The sequence below is a fragment of the Leptonychotes weddellii genome, chromosome 2 (assembly GCF_054177405.1).
Source record: "Leptonychotes weddellii isolate Sample4059 chromosome 2, ASM5417740v2, whole genome shotgun sequence".
In the NCBI taxonomy this organism is placed as follows: Eukaryota; Metazoa; Chordata; class Mammalia; order Carnivora; family Phocidae; genus Leptonychotes; species Leptonychotes weddellii.
In genome coordinates this window covers 13884936-13900379 of record NC_138370.1, presented here as the reverse complement: position 1 = coordinate 13900379, position 15444 = coordinate 13884936, and the positions used below count along the sequence as shown (strand labels likewise).

General features: G+C 38.6%; 1 protein-coding gene across 1 annotated transcript in view; it reads right to left on the bottom strand.

The window, feature by feature from the left end:
• Positions 1-15444, bottom strand: part of KLKB1 (kallikrein B1) — a 17125-nt gene continuing 1681 nt past the window's right edge. Inside the window, exons 2-13 of the mRNA XM_081812885.1 lie at positions 14758-14864; positions 12290-12449; positions 11767-11876; positions 8383-8542; positions 7314-7420; positions 6991-7153; positions 6779-6891; positions 6443-6611; positions 3948-4126; positions 2879-2974; positions 990-1129; positions 1-481 (exon numbers count right to left, since the gene is read on the bottom strand). Of these exons, the coding sequence (XP_081669011.1) occupies positions 302-481; positions 990-1129; positions 2879-2974; positions 3948-4126; positions 6443-6611; positions 6779-6891; positions 6991-7153; positions 7314-7420; positions 8383-8542; positions 11767-11876; positions 12290-12449; positions 14758-14864 (1684 nt within the window). The 3' untranslated portion in view covers positions 1-301. The remainder of the gene's footprint in view (positions 482-989; positions 1130-2878; positions 2975-3947; positions 4127-6442; positions 6612-6778; positions 6892-6990; positions 7154-7313; positions 7421-8382; positions 8543-11766; positions 11877-12289; positions 12450-14757; positions 14865-15444) is intronic.

The following is a 15444-nucleotide window of genomic DNA, read 5'->3' as shown; positions in this document are numbered from 1 at the left end:
TTATTTTGCCATTTTATTTCACAACAAATAATCATGGAAATGGCCATTTTTTATCTCCCATTATTAGGATTGTTACTGAATGCTGAAAGCCTGCCTCTACACGACATTTTCCTCAGCAGCTTTTGTGTGCATTGTCTCTTTTTGCCCTTATGACAAGGACATGAAGTAGATACCACTCTCCACATGTTTGCAGACGAGGACCCCAAGGCTCAGTATTTGACTTGGACCCAAGCTGTAAAACTTACGCTACAAACTGGGCTCTTTCCCACCTCTATAAAGCTTCTTCACGCCAGTGTCTTCATCAAAGATCGGTATGCCCATCACCGGGCTGTGTTTTCTCTAAAATCCAGTCCACATACTCAGCAACTTTGGTGTAGACACCTGGATGTTCTCTGCGGGCACAGCCTTCACCCCAACTGGTGATACCCACCAAATGCCAGATTCCGTTGTGTTTACAAACTAAGGGACCGCCTGAATCCCCCTGTGTCACAGTGGGTGGAAAAATAAAGTAATAGAAAGTATGACAGTTGTGCCTTTAAAATTCTGTAGCCACACTGCATACAACACACACATACAGTTCCTTATCGTTCTTCAGGTGGCTTATGTTCCTCATTAGCTGTTGGATGTGATGAAAATAATTTAATTCAATAATGCATGGTTGAATTTTCTGTTTAGTCCAACAAGGAAATGTTGACATCATAATCTCAATGTGAAATGGATCTAATGCTCTAATATTTTAGTACAATTATATGTACAATGGTGCTCCCTTTAAACATAATATGCTTCTGCACAGATTGTAACATATATATAATAAAAATTATATAAATGCATATATATTCAGTTCATCAAAGGTTGCTTATGAAATTGTTGGATTATTTGGTTCTGAATTTTTAAAGAAAAATATAATGAAATATACTATGGAGAATATATTTTCCAGTTGATTTTCTCAAGCAGACCACTGTGTGTTTTTTCATAATTGAAAGTATTACCTTACAGGCATCTTTTCCTCCTTCTTTATAGCCAGCGCAGATCATCTGTTTGGTTATTTCATAATCTCTATATTTTTTCTGGCATTCTTCGCTTGGTACCAAAGGAATATTTGCCTTTTGCAGGGTATTTTGAATTTCCCCTATGAGATAACCAATATGAAGTTTCAGAAGGAGGAAATACAGTGACTATGAAAATACTAAAGTCTTAAAGCAAATCAGAATAATGAACTTTTCATTAAGGTCATTTCTTTAGATAAGAATAGTAAGGGTGAAAAAGTAGAGTTAATCACACCGAGAGAGAGAGAGAGAGAGAGTAAAAGAGAAAGAAATTGAGAAACCGAGAGAGAAAGAAACAGAGAGAGAGAGAGAGCATGCGCTTTCCCTCTGCTGTGCAATGTTAAGACAACCCCAGCCCCCCAGGCTGGCCAAAGACTTTGCCTCCGGATTCTCTGCCATCCTCTTATCTCAATAGAAACCTCTCAGAAATTCCCTCCTATCACCTCCAACCCAAAAGCTGGAAGTTCTTACCTTTCAGTTCTTGTTTTATATATTCAACACGATCATTTTAAAATATATGATTTGGGGGGGAAAAAAACCCCACCAAACCTCTGGCAACAGAGGAGTAGTTTGTTCTTCGAGTAAATGCAAGTATTTCCCACGAAGAACAATTTATTTACAAATAATTAAATTTCCACCAGTGTCCAGGTTCCCCTTGAACATATGTTGGGAGCTTTCCTTGTTTAGTTAAGGTTACTCTTAAAATTTCTTCCTGTCTTAAGATACTAGTCAAAAACTTGAAAAAACTGAATTCATTGAATAAAGGACTACATTAGGAAAGAAGGAAAGAGCTTGACATCCTTAAATACGTAAAGAATGATGCAAATATTATTCCTTGTATTGTCTATCAGGAACAAAATTTTGAAAAGGGAGAATAGTCTGTTTCCTGGGAAATTCAAGGGCAACTGAGATACACCAACTACCCGTGAGCAGGAGTTCTTAAACTGAGGTCCACAGAAAGAATTCACTTGCTCTATAAACTTGGATAGGAAAATATCTTTATTTTCACCAATCTCCAATGGAAATCTAACACTACCTTCAGTTTTGAATGCAGGAAATAAAAATGGGAGTATTAGCAGTATCGAGGACTTCGCCATCAGTAGAGAGTACAGATATTTTTGCATCACAGTCATGATATTTTCACATGACAGTTAGGGCCGATAACGGAAAATATCAGCTGCGCTCACCACAATTTCAAAATTATGGTAGTTACTTGAAAAACTTGCTGTTTAACATATTCGTAAAGAAACTCATGTGTTACCATATCACATCTTTTAAAAGTATTTTGATAACTCTATTGCAATTTCACTGGCTTCCTTCATATTTCTGTGTGTTTTCTTTAAGTGTTTAAAACACCATTACAAAAGTGGCTCACCAGCTTCATCAGATTGCAGGAAGGATGCATGAAACAACAACAACAACAAAAAGATTTAGAGCCTTCCAGAAAGAGAGATGGTGTGCCTGCCTATACTCCTGGCCCTTGGTATGAAGGCAGAGCAACAGCATTGAGAGATGGGAACATTATTAATAGTGAGGACAGGATAAGCTTGAGTGGTCTTGTTAGCGTTATATGGGACCAGTCCTTTATATGAAGTCAAACAAGTGATCTTTATTATTAAGTAACATGCTTAAAAGGTAACCTTATAAATTTTTCCAGACCCAAACAAAAATACATCTCAGAAATCACTGAGTAAATATTTGAGAATAGATAGATTGGAAAGGTCATGAGTTTGGAGGAAATTTCAGACAGAGGCCAGTTAAACGGATTCATTCCATGTACTTTAACATAAAAGACTTGTTTTAAGAACAACATTTAAAATGTCATGCTGTACCTTTTTCTTTTGTGAAGCCCCATCCGGTTACCCAACAATTAGTATAAATTGTATTTGTATCAGCTTTGGAAGGTAGGCATATTGGTTTTTGGAATTCTGAAAAGTGGTTTTGAGATTAGAGTTTGGTTAAATAAAGTTATGGATGTTGACCAAAAATACACACTTTCCTTTTCCCATATTCTCTTTCCATAGGGTAGCACCAAGAAGAATGACCCTTTTTCTTTCTGCTCAGTTGCTAAGGTCAGTGATTCAAGAAAATTTCTCATCATCAGACTCATTTCCATATGACATTTTTGGTGTCAGATTTTCTGGATTAAACCTTAAAACTTGGAACAAAATTTCTGTCAAAAGCATTTAGAAGTTGGTGTGTTTTACCCTATTTGTGACACTTTTAATAGTAATAACAGAGTGTTTCCACTGTTACAGGCACTATTTTAAGTGCTGTTTAAGTGCTTTAACTTATTAACTAGAAATTTTTATAACAAACCAACAGGTGACTATCATGCTCATTTTACAGATGAGGAGATTCAAGGTGCAAAGAGGTAAAAGAAACTTGCCCGAGGTCACAGAATCGTTACGGGACAGCGGGCGTTCACCAACTGGGGAGCATTGTCCCACAGAGGCCATACCTCCCACCATCACACTACCTGCTTCCCGGAGCTTCCTGCTGCTTCAATGTCTCTACTCAAGTTAGACCTGGGGATTAGTATCTGGCCCTTCTTTCCTTTCTATATTCCTAATATGCCCAAAGCAGTAGTAATCCTGCTATTCTTGTCAAAGGGAACCATGCTTCCCAAAGGACCAAGACATTCACCAGGTGTATTATTTCAATAATGTATATGCAGTTCTATTCCTACCTGAAGAAACCAATTACTATTTCTTACCCTTAAGTAGAAGAGATTTATCCAAGTCACAGGTGTCTCCCTTGGCAATTCCTCACCTTTCCCCCAACTCCACCAACCAGAAAATAAGGATAATCTGTCTAGATTCTGCCCTCTCGTTCAAAGTGATGTGAAAATTGAAACCACTGAACTCAGCTGTATAGCTTCTCCTTAAATATGCTACGTACCCGTATAATTCAAAGGAGTCTCAAGTTTTATTAAGGCAATATCGTGACCACTGCCTTCTGAGATTTTGTAATTTTGGTGAATAATGAGCTCTTTTATTTGTGAGAAAGGTGTTTCTTTTGTTATCTCTGACAGATTTAAAATTCCACTATAAATGTGCCAAACATTCAACAAGGGAAGCCTAGGAAGGAAAAATAAAGACCTATTTGAAACCAGAAAGACCAGCCTTTGATATTGGCCCATTTTCCTTTCAACTTTACCTTTTGAAAATAGTACTTTTCTGGGAAGAAAATACTACATACGGCGTATTTTTACTTATCTAATTTCTCTTCCACACAATTTGTCATCATCACCAGCAGCAGTACTGAATCTCTGAAGATTTAGTTAAAAACACTGAAAATGTACATTTGTGTAGTTATTTCATGTTACTGTAAGTAAAAATACAAGAACGTTGCTGTCCCAAATCTGAGTGAAACCGGTTGGGAGAGATTCACAGTTTATTATGGGAAAATCCTGCCCAGTTCAGCAAAGCTGAAAGCAACTGCTTCCATGAAATCCAGAATATCCAGAATTGTCAAGAGGTCAGACTGATCTTACGCAAGCCCCCCTCATTGGGCAAATTTAGGGAGGCTTCGGTGTTATTTTAAAGTTCTCTGTCTAGGGCACCTGGGTGGCTCAGTCGGTTAAGCGTCTGCCTTCGGCTCAGGTCATGATCCCAGGGTCCTGGGATCGAGCCTCACGTCGGGCTCCCTGCTCAGTGAGGAGTCTGCTTTCCCCTTGGACCCTGCCCTCTCCCGTGCTGTTTCTCTTTCACTCTCTCTCTCTCAAATAAATAAAATCTTAAAAAAAATAAATGAAAGTTCTCTGTCTGGGCTTCCGGTTGCAGCAAAGCAAGGGGGAGTACCAGGCACAGGGCTCTGAGAGGAACTCCAGGGTGATTTCAGAAAGTAACAGACAAGCCAGGAAGCACCAGCTTCTGTAAGGCCAACCTGAGGAAAACAGGCTCTCCCACCGGAGACCACTGAGCAGAAGAGGCAGAGAGAAATTTCCTAAAAACCTGGAGGATTCCCCACCCCTGTCATCTTGGAGAGAGCCCAGTCCTGACATGAAGAACCACCTGCAAAATGGACAAATGACAAGCTGGGCCGTGAACCCGGCACCCTGAGCAGATGCCACCAGCCTGTGGGGATCTCAGAGGACCCCCCGCTTGAACTGCCAATCCTCCAGTTTGCCTTGGACTGTTAGGGAAAATTATTTGTATGTTTAATGAAAATAAAGCACACTTCATGGCATGGCCAAAAAACAAAATCAGAATACAATAAAAATAAATATAAAAAATCAAATAATAAAATATATTTTGAGAAGTGTGAAAATTTAAATTAATTCTTTTTTTAAAAAAGATCTTATTTATTTATTTGAGAGAGAGAGTACGAGCAGGGGGAGGGGCAGAGGGACAAGCCAACTCCCCGCTGAGTGCAGAGCCCATGCCCAACTCAATCCCAGGACCCTGAGATCATGACCTTAGCCAAAGTCAGACACTTAACCAGCTGAGCCACCCATGTGCCCCTAAATTAATTCTATTAAATATGAATACATACAAAGTAAACCTAAAATTCTGATCTAAAGCAAAGTCTTATCTTTGGTAAAGACTGGGACATTTTTATCATCATTGAGAGGTGCAAGATGTACTTGCATGAAACTATAGAGAAAATCGTGCAGATAGGGGCAAAGTGGTTTTCTTTCAATTAAATCAGTGTTTTTGTGTATATTATCTCTTATAAACTCTTATTCTTATTTAATTATAGCTTATTTTTTTGTAATTTTTATGTTCCAGGTATAGTGCTAAGGACTGTAAGTGTGTCGCTTAACCCTTTTAATAACTCATGAATTAGATATCATTATTATTCATATTTCACAGGTAGGGAAATAAAGCAAAGAGAGATTTACAAATCACCCAAGGTCACTCATACCTCTAATAAGTGACAGAGCTTGGACTCAAGCCCTGTTCTAACTACAAAGTCTAAGTGTTTTAGAATATTATATCTGATTTTATTCACTGAACTATATAGGGTAATAAATTTGCATTTTTGTTTTCATTATTAATATTATTCAGTACCTTTGTGAATCGAAGAGCTGAAAGTAAAATCTCTATGGGCCTGGAAATTAAGTCTTTGAAGAATATATTTGGGGAGTGGCGAATGGAGGTGGTAGCAGGTGGGGCCTTTTTTCCTTATTCTTTAAAGCAGGAGTGGCATGCCCCCAAGAGTGTCAATCCTGCAAACAGACCACACTGTGTTCTGCTAGGTCAGATCATTCAGTGCTCAGACAGGTCCTATGAGCTATTTGACATTTTGAATACCAGCCCTTCTTTAAAATGTATTTTGTCAAAAAATAAACTTTGTTTAATACACTGACATGATGATCGAGACACCGATCACAGATTCTTCAAAACAAAAAGGCAAGTTAAGACGCTGGATAAGATACATCCAAAACTTACCCATCAAAGCAATGGGCGGCAGTTAGGACCCACTGGTGTCCAATGATTGACCCTCCACATAGGTGGCTCTGAGCTCTCAGCTTCACTTGCAGGCTGACTTGCCAGGGCCACTCTCCCCAAGAAGAGTTGGTTCCTCCAACAATGCGTGTGTTTGTTTTTGTTGTGCAGACTAAAAAGAGAGTCTTGACATTAACGGTTGGAATTTGAGGTGAGTCAGAGTTCACCTCAGCCAAGGAAAACAAAATACATAATAATTCTATTACATCAGACAAAGCAAGCTATGAAGACAACACAGCCATCCCTTTACGGTTCCATGAACAAGTGCAGCTTACTCACCAGAACTATCCCCACTTCTACACAACCTCAAAGAATAACCAGAGCTTGCTTGTGTCCCATATGTAATCCTAGTTGGGGAACCGTCCAAAGATAACCGTAAGGAACACTTGCACCTAGATAAAATGATCAGTATAAAGATTAAACCTTCACAGAGGGGGATAATTCATGAAATTGTCTTGTTGACAGTCTTTGAAAAATAAAATTTCACTAACTTCTCTCCTCTACAGTCTTCTGGGCGTAAAGAATAAGTAAAAAACTGACAACGAATCATCTTTGTACAAGTCTCTTGGCAAACACTCACTCCTTCAACAAAGGTCACATTCAGTTCTTCCCCTTCAAAATCAACTCCTGAGTAAATTTTGGAATGACAAGGCTCTGTGTGAATTAGAGACATAGAGACATATAAAATGAAGACAGCGATAAACCCACATTTACCCAGGTTTTCAGTACCGAGGATTAGTTTCATCGCTATTACTTGTTAGAAGATCATAAAGTGTATCGCATTTTATGTACTATTATTATTGAATCACATTACCAGGTAAGGTTTTGCAGGTTAAAAGGCTATATCCAGATATGGCGTTTTCCTGAGGAGTAGGGGAACTTGGTGTCCCACTTTTGGAAGTCTTAAGAAAGCAAACATTTCTATTAAAAAAAAAAAAGCAAAAGAGAGAGAAACAAAATTGCATTAAAGCAAACACAAAAGCACTTCATATTTTGAAAAGCACCTCTGCAAATTTTATTCCTCTGAGAAACTCTTTTCAAAGTAAAGCAGACCACAGGACTCTAATAAATCAGAGATCAAATGTAAACCAAGCCACATCTCCCTCTGAAGAAAACTGAGAGGCACAGATAACCTGGAAAGAGGAGAATGGTAAAGTTCTACCTTCTCATTGAAAAGAAAAAGAAAAAGAAAAAAAAAAGAGCCAAGACCAAATTCTGGGGGTTTCTGCTGCTGATGCTATTGTATAACTACGCACCTTTCTCTTAGTGCCACCTATGTATAGAAGGAAAAGGGAAGGGGCACCTGGGTGGCTCAGTCGTTAAGCGTCTGCCTTCGGCTCAGGTCGTGATCCCAGGGTCCTGGGATCAAGCCCTGCATCAATTATCTGTATATAATCTTATTGTTTTAAAGCCTGCTTCTCCCTCTCCCACTCCCCCTGCTTGTGTTCCCTCTCTCGCTGTCTCTCTCTCTCTAATAAATAAATAAATAAAATCTTAAAAAAAAAAAGGCAGGTTATCAGAGGGTAAAGAGGTCAATCAGGATAAACAGGGCTCTAGTTTCTGAAACACAGGAATCAGAGACAACATTAATGGATATGCTGGCAGTGAGTGGGTTTTACTTCAAGTTAATAAGACAAAACATTAAGATCAGTAAGAAAGGTATGGGATCCTTTTCTTCCATGGATCCAATGCTATGTTTCAGGAAGAGAAGGTAGGTGGAAAAGTCAGCTGAGCTCTTAACTAATCTACACCTGGCAGGAAAGGACCTACTTAACCCATGGCTTCAAGTGCTCTGAGGGAAATGAACAAAAGTTTTCAAAGATTCAAACTATAAAATTACAGTGAGGATAGGATAGTAGCAAATGTTACACAGTCTTACTCACCTTTGTGGTTCTAGATGCCACGCCTTTGTGTAGAACGTAAAGAAGAGGCAGTTGGGATGGTAGGTGCAAATGGTCTGACATACAAAAGCATCTGGGGTGACAGCTCTGGTGATGTCCACATCTGAAAATGTGAGGTGCTGGAAAATGTCCATGCGGCAACCTGTGAACTCACAGACGGAAGACAGTCCTCAGCAAGTGACATGACGCTCAAGTGACCTGTCCTTTGTCATCATAGCTGAGGAAATTATGACTGTTACTTATAGTACCAGATATCCTAAGTGAAAACAGTGTCTGTTAAAATATCCTGAGACTTGTTGTTTGCCATTTGGAAGAAGGAAAAATTGGTCTAAATCTGATAAGAGATGGACTCCTATGTCAGAGAAATGAAATACCTCAACTTAGGCTCTCAGCTCCATCCTGACCCATGCAAAATATTTAGGTTACTTAGCATATGCTCAGAGTTTCTTTCTATTACCCTGAACATGAATTCCGGATTTTAGGAGATAAGGTTTTATGTTATATTTTCCTGAATATTATGAAAAAGATTTTAATAAAAACAGATTAACAAAAATATCAGGTAGCTAACAAAAATGCCATGTGTCCATTGAAATTAGAACAGGAGAAAGCCCACTTTCATTACCTGTATATAATCTTATTTTTTAAAATATTTGATTTATTTATGGGGGGGGGTGGAGAACAAGCAGACTCCACACTGAGCGCCAAGCCTGACACAGGGCTCAATCTCAGGACTCTGAGATCATGACCTGAGCTGAAACCAAGAGTCGCATGCTTAGCCAACTGAGCCACCCAGATGCCCCTAATCTTATGTCTTAATTACACTTTTATTTGTGTTCATATTATTTACTCAGTTTACTCAATTTGATGACATAAATTTTATTAAAATTATGGAATAATGATAGCAATTATAAGAAGGACAAAAAGAGTCCTAATTTAAATGAACATAGTTGTATCAAGAGAAAGTACCTCCCGTGACATAATATCTACATAGGGGCAGTTTGGAAATTAGGTCTCAACTAATTAAATCTTTCAAAAAAGAAAGCAAAACACAGACTCTGGAAGCTGGAAGAGAATTTACGGTCATCCATGCCAACCTACAACTACATCCCCTAAAGGACGTCCCTGACAAGTTGTTTACCTTTTACTAAGATATTTATAGTGATGAGGAGCTCACCTCCTTATGGCAAGGCCCAATTCTTTTCTGGACCATTCTAGGTGTTAGGAATGTTTTTCCTATTTTCTTCATAGGAACATCTACCTTAATCTGCCTAATGGAACCACACAGATTAATCTAATCTCTAATGAAAGCCCTCTATAAACAAAAAATTGAGACAGTCATCCTGATCTTTTTCAGGTTAAATGCCTTTAACCTATTCTTCTAGCCAGTTTGTGTTTTCCATTACTTCTAGATATCTTACTTTCCTGGTTACCCCCTTTGGAAGTGCTCAGGGTTGACCATTGCTACACACAAAATATGCAACCCAGAGCTGTATACAATGTTTCAGTCACTACCTGACCCATCCAGATGACAAAAACACAGGAGCTATCTTGTTAAGACCATTTTCTTTTTTAAAGCTAGTGTTTTGGTTTCATTTGTTTTGTTTTGTTTTGTTATATCAAAGGCACTACAGGATGTGAGTGGGAATGACAGAGGAAGGACCTCTGAAAATCCTCTCCTCCATGGAAGTAATGAGAGCATGGGCAAAATTGTCAAAATCAATGTTTTCAGAACTCTAGAAATTAATAAAAATTAATCAAATTATAACAGTCCAGGAGTACTTATTCAAGAAAAACAGCTGAATATCTATAAGAACAGTGAGTTTTGTGGGGTTTTAATTTGCCTTGTTCCCATTCTCCTCTCCCCAGCACCACGGAAACCTTGAAAACAGCCCCACAATCGTGCTGGAAACCAGCCAGTAGCCTAGCAGCCCGAGAGGGGGTGGAGTGGGTTTGGGGCTACTCCAATACTCCATCCCCATCCCCAGTTAAACACCATTATTTGACCTGTCTGGAAATTCTCAGGAAAATTCCACTCACAAGGATTGGGTTTATTTGACATGACTCAGAGCTTTCTTCAGTATTAACAGCTTTTTCCTTGCAAGTGTTTGTCAAGAGCAAAGAAAAAAAAAACAAACAAAAAGTGCCAGTTACGTAACATTGCAGCTTCCTAGGGCAACAGTAATAGCTGGAGCAAACAACAAGCTGACAAAATTCTTAAAAGGAAAATGAAGAGAAAGAGGGTGGTGGTGAAAATCTTTGCCATATTCCTGGGACTCTAGAAGGCCATATACAAGTACAGGGCTGCATGACCAGGGCTGTGCACATGTCCATGAGAGATCTGAGAAAGTCCTAAGCTCTCAGGCTGGCTGATGTTGTGCCCTGGGTCAGCAGAAAGCAAAGGCCAAGGCAAAGTTGCAAAATGCCTGTCTGCACATTGATGGCATGCCTGACACTCCCAAAAATACCCCATCAAAGGCTAGGAAACTTACTGGTTCTGGGCATGTAAGGACTGGAGGAGAATGGAAACAAATAGGAAAAGAGATGCCCTGTTGCCAACTTCCCAATCTCCCTCAGGGGGTCCTCACCCAGCACCTGCTGTGGAGTTTGGCAGGAGTTGGCACTGGATACTGTGTAGCATTGAGTATTGGTGATTCAGTTTCAGTAACATCTTATCACTAACATGCTGGTCACTAAATAAGGTGGAAGGCCATGACAATTTCCTGGATAATTGAATTGAAATTACCTAAATGTCTGAAACTACAGCACTTTCTTGATTCGTTATGGTTGAGTCATTTCACTAATCAACAGACACCACCAAGAAATGACCTTAGGGTTTCTCTGCAGTGTTGCGGCACTCGTCCCCTATTATTGCTGTAACAAATTATCGCAAACCCAGTGCCTGCAAATAACACAAATTTAGTATCTCACAGTTCTGAAGGTCAGAAGCCTGGAATGGGTCTCCCCGGGCTACAGTCAAGATGTCGGCAGGGCTTTTTTCCTTTGGGAAGCTCTACAGGAGGACCTGTTTCCTTGCCTTTCCCAGCTTCTAGGCAACCTGCGTTCCTTGGCTTGTGGATCTTTTCTCCATCTTGGAAGCCAGCAGTGTAACCTCTTCAAAACTTATCACTATGACCTTTCTATCTTCCTCTTTCTCTTATAAGGACTCTTGTGACCACATCAGGCCCACTCACGTAATCTGGAAAAATCTTCCATCTCAAAATCCTTAGCTTGATCACATCTACAAAGCCCCATTTGCCATGTAATGTAACATATACACATGTTCCAGGAATTAGAATACGGATGTCTTTGGGGGACTCTAATTCTGCATGCTATAATCACATAGGGAAATAGTAGCCATATAATTACCAATTTCTGAGAGTGCACAGGGCTTCAGTGAAAATCCAGATACCACATTAGTCAGCACCTTTATACTGATGGGCGTTCCTCCTGGACCGTTCTTTAAAAGACAGGCGTTTCTAAATGTGAAGAAAAGAGGTTACTTCTGTTCCTAAACTGCAAGATGCATGTAGCAATCCTTTTTGCATTGAAATGACCCTTGGTCAGTGGGAAATAAAGCAATCAGAGCAATGATTTTGATACTGAGTGTGTCCGGGGGTTTGTGTTTCTAATCAAAGAGACATTTTCCTGCTCTGCACAGGGAAGGTTAGGGTGAGAATGGGATGGGAGACATTTTCAACCAAACCCTCACTTCCCCAAAATGGAAATTATTCTCCTTAGCAAAATGACACCAGAACCGAGTAAATAAATAAGCAGAGTGGTTAGGTCTAAAAGCCCTATTTGGTCTTCCATTGGGGGAAAAAGTTTACAAAGAGTACAATTAAATCTTAAAAGCACCATCAGAAAGAACAAACACTATGAATGTACTTACCGGTACGCTGCATTGTAAAATCTTTCAGTGGCATACGTGAAAAATTGGCAGTGAATGCTGTTGGTGCATATTTTTTGGCATTCTTCAACATTTTTTACCTTAGAGACATTAAAATTGACTCCTCTCATATCAATTCCTTTATGAATGTCTCGGTGGCAAGCTGTACAAATAAAATACACAGAGCAAATTTGGTCAGTTTCCTTCTAGAAGTAGATCATCCGTTAGGCAGGGTAGTTTTGAAGGATTCTGTTTTTCACAACTGCTCTTTTAATTAGGGGATTTAGAATTTTCATTACATCACGACATTATCAAACTCTACTTAAACACATTCCAATATGTTTTAGAGCACTAGCATGGAGAAGGAGTTACTTTGTTTCCAAAACTGTAGGTATGTGCAACTATATAGGTAATATTTCACCCTGAAATTATCAATGAGCAATGGAAGACAGACAAAGCTACAATAGTGAGGGTCCTGATGATTGTGCGAGGGATCTGCATTATTAAGCAAACTGATGTGCCCTCAATTTCTTGCACTGAGTGAAGGGGCTTCTCTATCTCTTTGCTTATTTCTCAGCTTTCACCTACTTCTGTCTGATTGTGAATTTCATTGTAGGTCCTGTCATTGACATCTATGTGTCAAATCATTATAAAAGGTGAAGAGTTTTGTATATTCATGATGAAACCATCTTTATTCTTACTTTAAAATTTTGTTAAATTCCACTTTCAGTTGAAATGAAAAAATATAGGTAATTCTTTGGACAGATAGTGAACCAAATTTATGATTTAGGCTTTTTTCTTTTTTTTTAAGCACTCAGATTTGTTAGTTAGACCCTTGGATAAGGAAATCAGCAGTATAAACCATAATCTGCTGTACGTAATGTTCCACTCCTAAGAGGTTGAAAAAGTCATAAAGCTAGATTTAATGATGGTAATGACAGAAAATGTACAAACTAGTAGGAAAAACTATATATTGAGGTGGGCAGGGCAGTGGATAATTCACAGTGATTCATGCACATAAGAGTTTGTAGATTCTAGAAATGAAGTCTCTTTCCAATTCTGCTGTACATGAGAAAAAAAAATCAACTGAGTTGGGATAGGATACTTACAAACTAAAAACTTTTCTTTATGATCAGTGGAAAGCTATAAACCTATCTATAATGTTTTAAACCAAAACTGGTCCCAAGTCTAGGGACTCTATGTCCTTGGGAGCAATTATTCACTTTAATTTGAGATACTCAGGGAGAGTTAGGAGGGAACATTAAATAAGTTCTGTAAGACTAAGTTTGAGAAAAAAATAACAATAACTAGGAGTATTGAGAAAAGCAAAATACTGTTCTTTAAATTTTACTATGATGGCATAATTAAAAATAATGCTTAATCGAATGATTTGCCCTAAGTTGTATTAAGATATGAATTTGATCTTATAACATAGGACATGTACTCGTCCTCAGGTAAACTACATATTGGCTAAGTCAGATCTCTATGTTCCTAACTAAGGACTGGTTCCTATACAAATGCATGCACAAAGCACACATATGTATTGAGGGAGTCGTGTTAATGGGGGAAGGGAGGATAGAAAACTTTAAAACTCCTGAAATTTGAAACTACAAAATTAACTGTAAATAGTGAAGGTAAAATAGCAATGATATACAGTCACAACATGTTTATTTCAAGGTTCTGCCAGCCCATCAGTTGAGAATCTTTTCAGTACTTCTCACTTTCAAATCAGTTATGTCAGAGAAATAGTTCATCTCCCTTAAATTCGGATAGGATTAGAAATTGTTTCCCAAGACATTAGTAGCAATAAGTGTCAGAATTTAAATTTCCTGGCCTCTTAGCCCTCACATTTTTTTCTAAGAAGTATGATTTTCATTAGCAAGATTTACAGAGCCCAGACCTTCAGTCTGGGGGCTTAATGAGGTTTCTTAACGTCTGCATTATTGACATTTGGGACCAGAAAATCTTTGTCATGGGGGCTTCCCTGTGCCTTGTGGAATGTTTAGCAGCATCTCTGACCTCTGTCTACCAGATGCCAGTAGCATTCCCCTGTGTTGTGACAACCAAAAATGTCTCCAGTCCTTGCCAGTTGTCCCCTGATGAAGGACAAAATCAGCCCTGGCTGAGAACCACAAGTGTGCAAGTTATCTCAAGTAAAACAGGGATAGAGACGCCCTCTGTGTTCTCTTTAAGATTCTTATCTGCAATCGGGGGTGGGAGAAGAGGGCAGCTATCATTTGAATGTGTATTCACTTTCTACAAATCTTACACTGTAGTGCTAACTTCATAAGCAATAGAGGTTCCTTGAGCTTGGAACTGATAAAGACGAGATGGAGGATACATCCAGTTAATCTCTGCTATCTTTCTGAGTGCTCCCTTCAAATGTCCACGGCAGTACAGAGCTTATGCAGAAGACATTTTAAGGTAAACCCATTATTTGCTCAGATTTAGCTCAGAAATCGACAACTTACCACTTATTTGATGACCACATTGCTTTAAGGAATGTCCGGAGATTGCATTTGTCCGTGACACTCTTGGCAGGATTCCTGAAGCACTGTCTTTCAAGAAGCAACCAAATCTGTTTTTAAAAGTACTTTCAGTTAGAAAGTAGAATAATAAACACACATTGAGGAGATGTCTAATGTTTTTTATACACTAATAAATATGGTAGAATAAGGAAAATAATAGAGCTTCTCTGATGCTTGCTGGAAAGAACACTCTTAGAGGAAATTCCATAAAATCTAACAGTCTTTGTAATACCTAACTTCAGCATTGTTTTTCTTTCTTAAAAAACACTTTTAAGTACAGAAAGTCAATCATATTAAAGAGGTAATGATTTTTCCCGTGTTCCTACAATTTGGGGAATTATGTTCTCACCTGGTGATTGTTTTTACTTAAGAAATTAAATCAGTCATGAGAGTTGGATCTATGATGTTCAGCTTACTTACTAACTCCTTCTAGGTTCCCACTAATGGTAGACTTCATTCTGTCTTTAATGTCTATCCTAATGGCAATCTTTCACAAAGATTCTTTTTTTTTTTTTATTCTTATGTTAATCCCCATACATTACATCATTAGTTCTAGATGAAGTGTTCCATGATTCATTGTTCGAGCACAACACCCAGTGCTCCATGCAGAACGTGCCCTCCTCAATACCC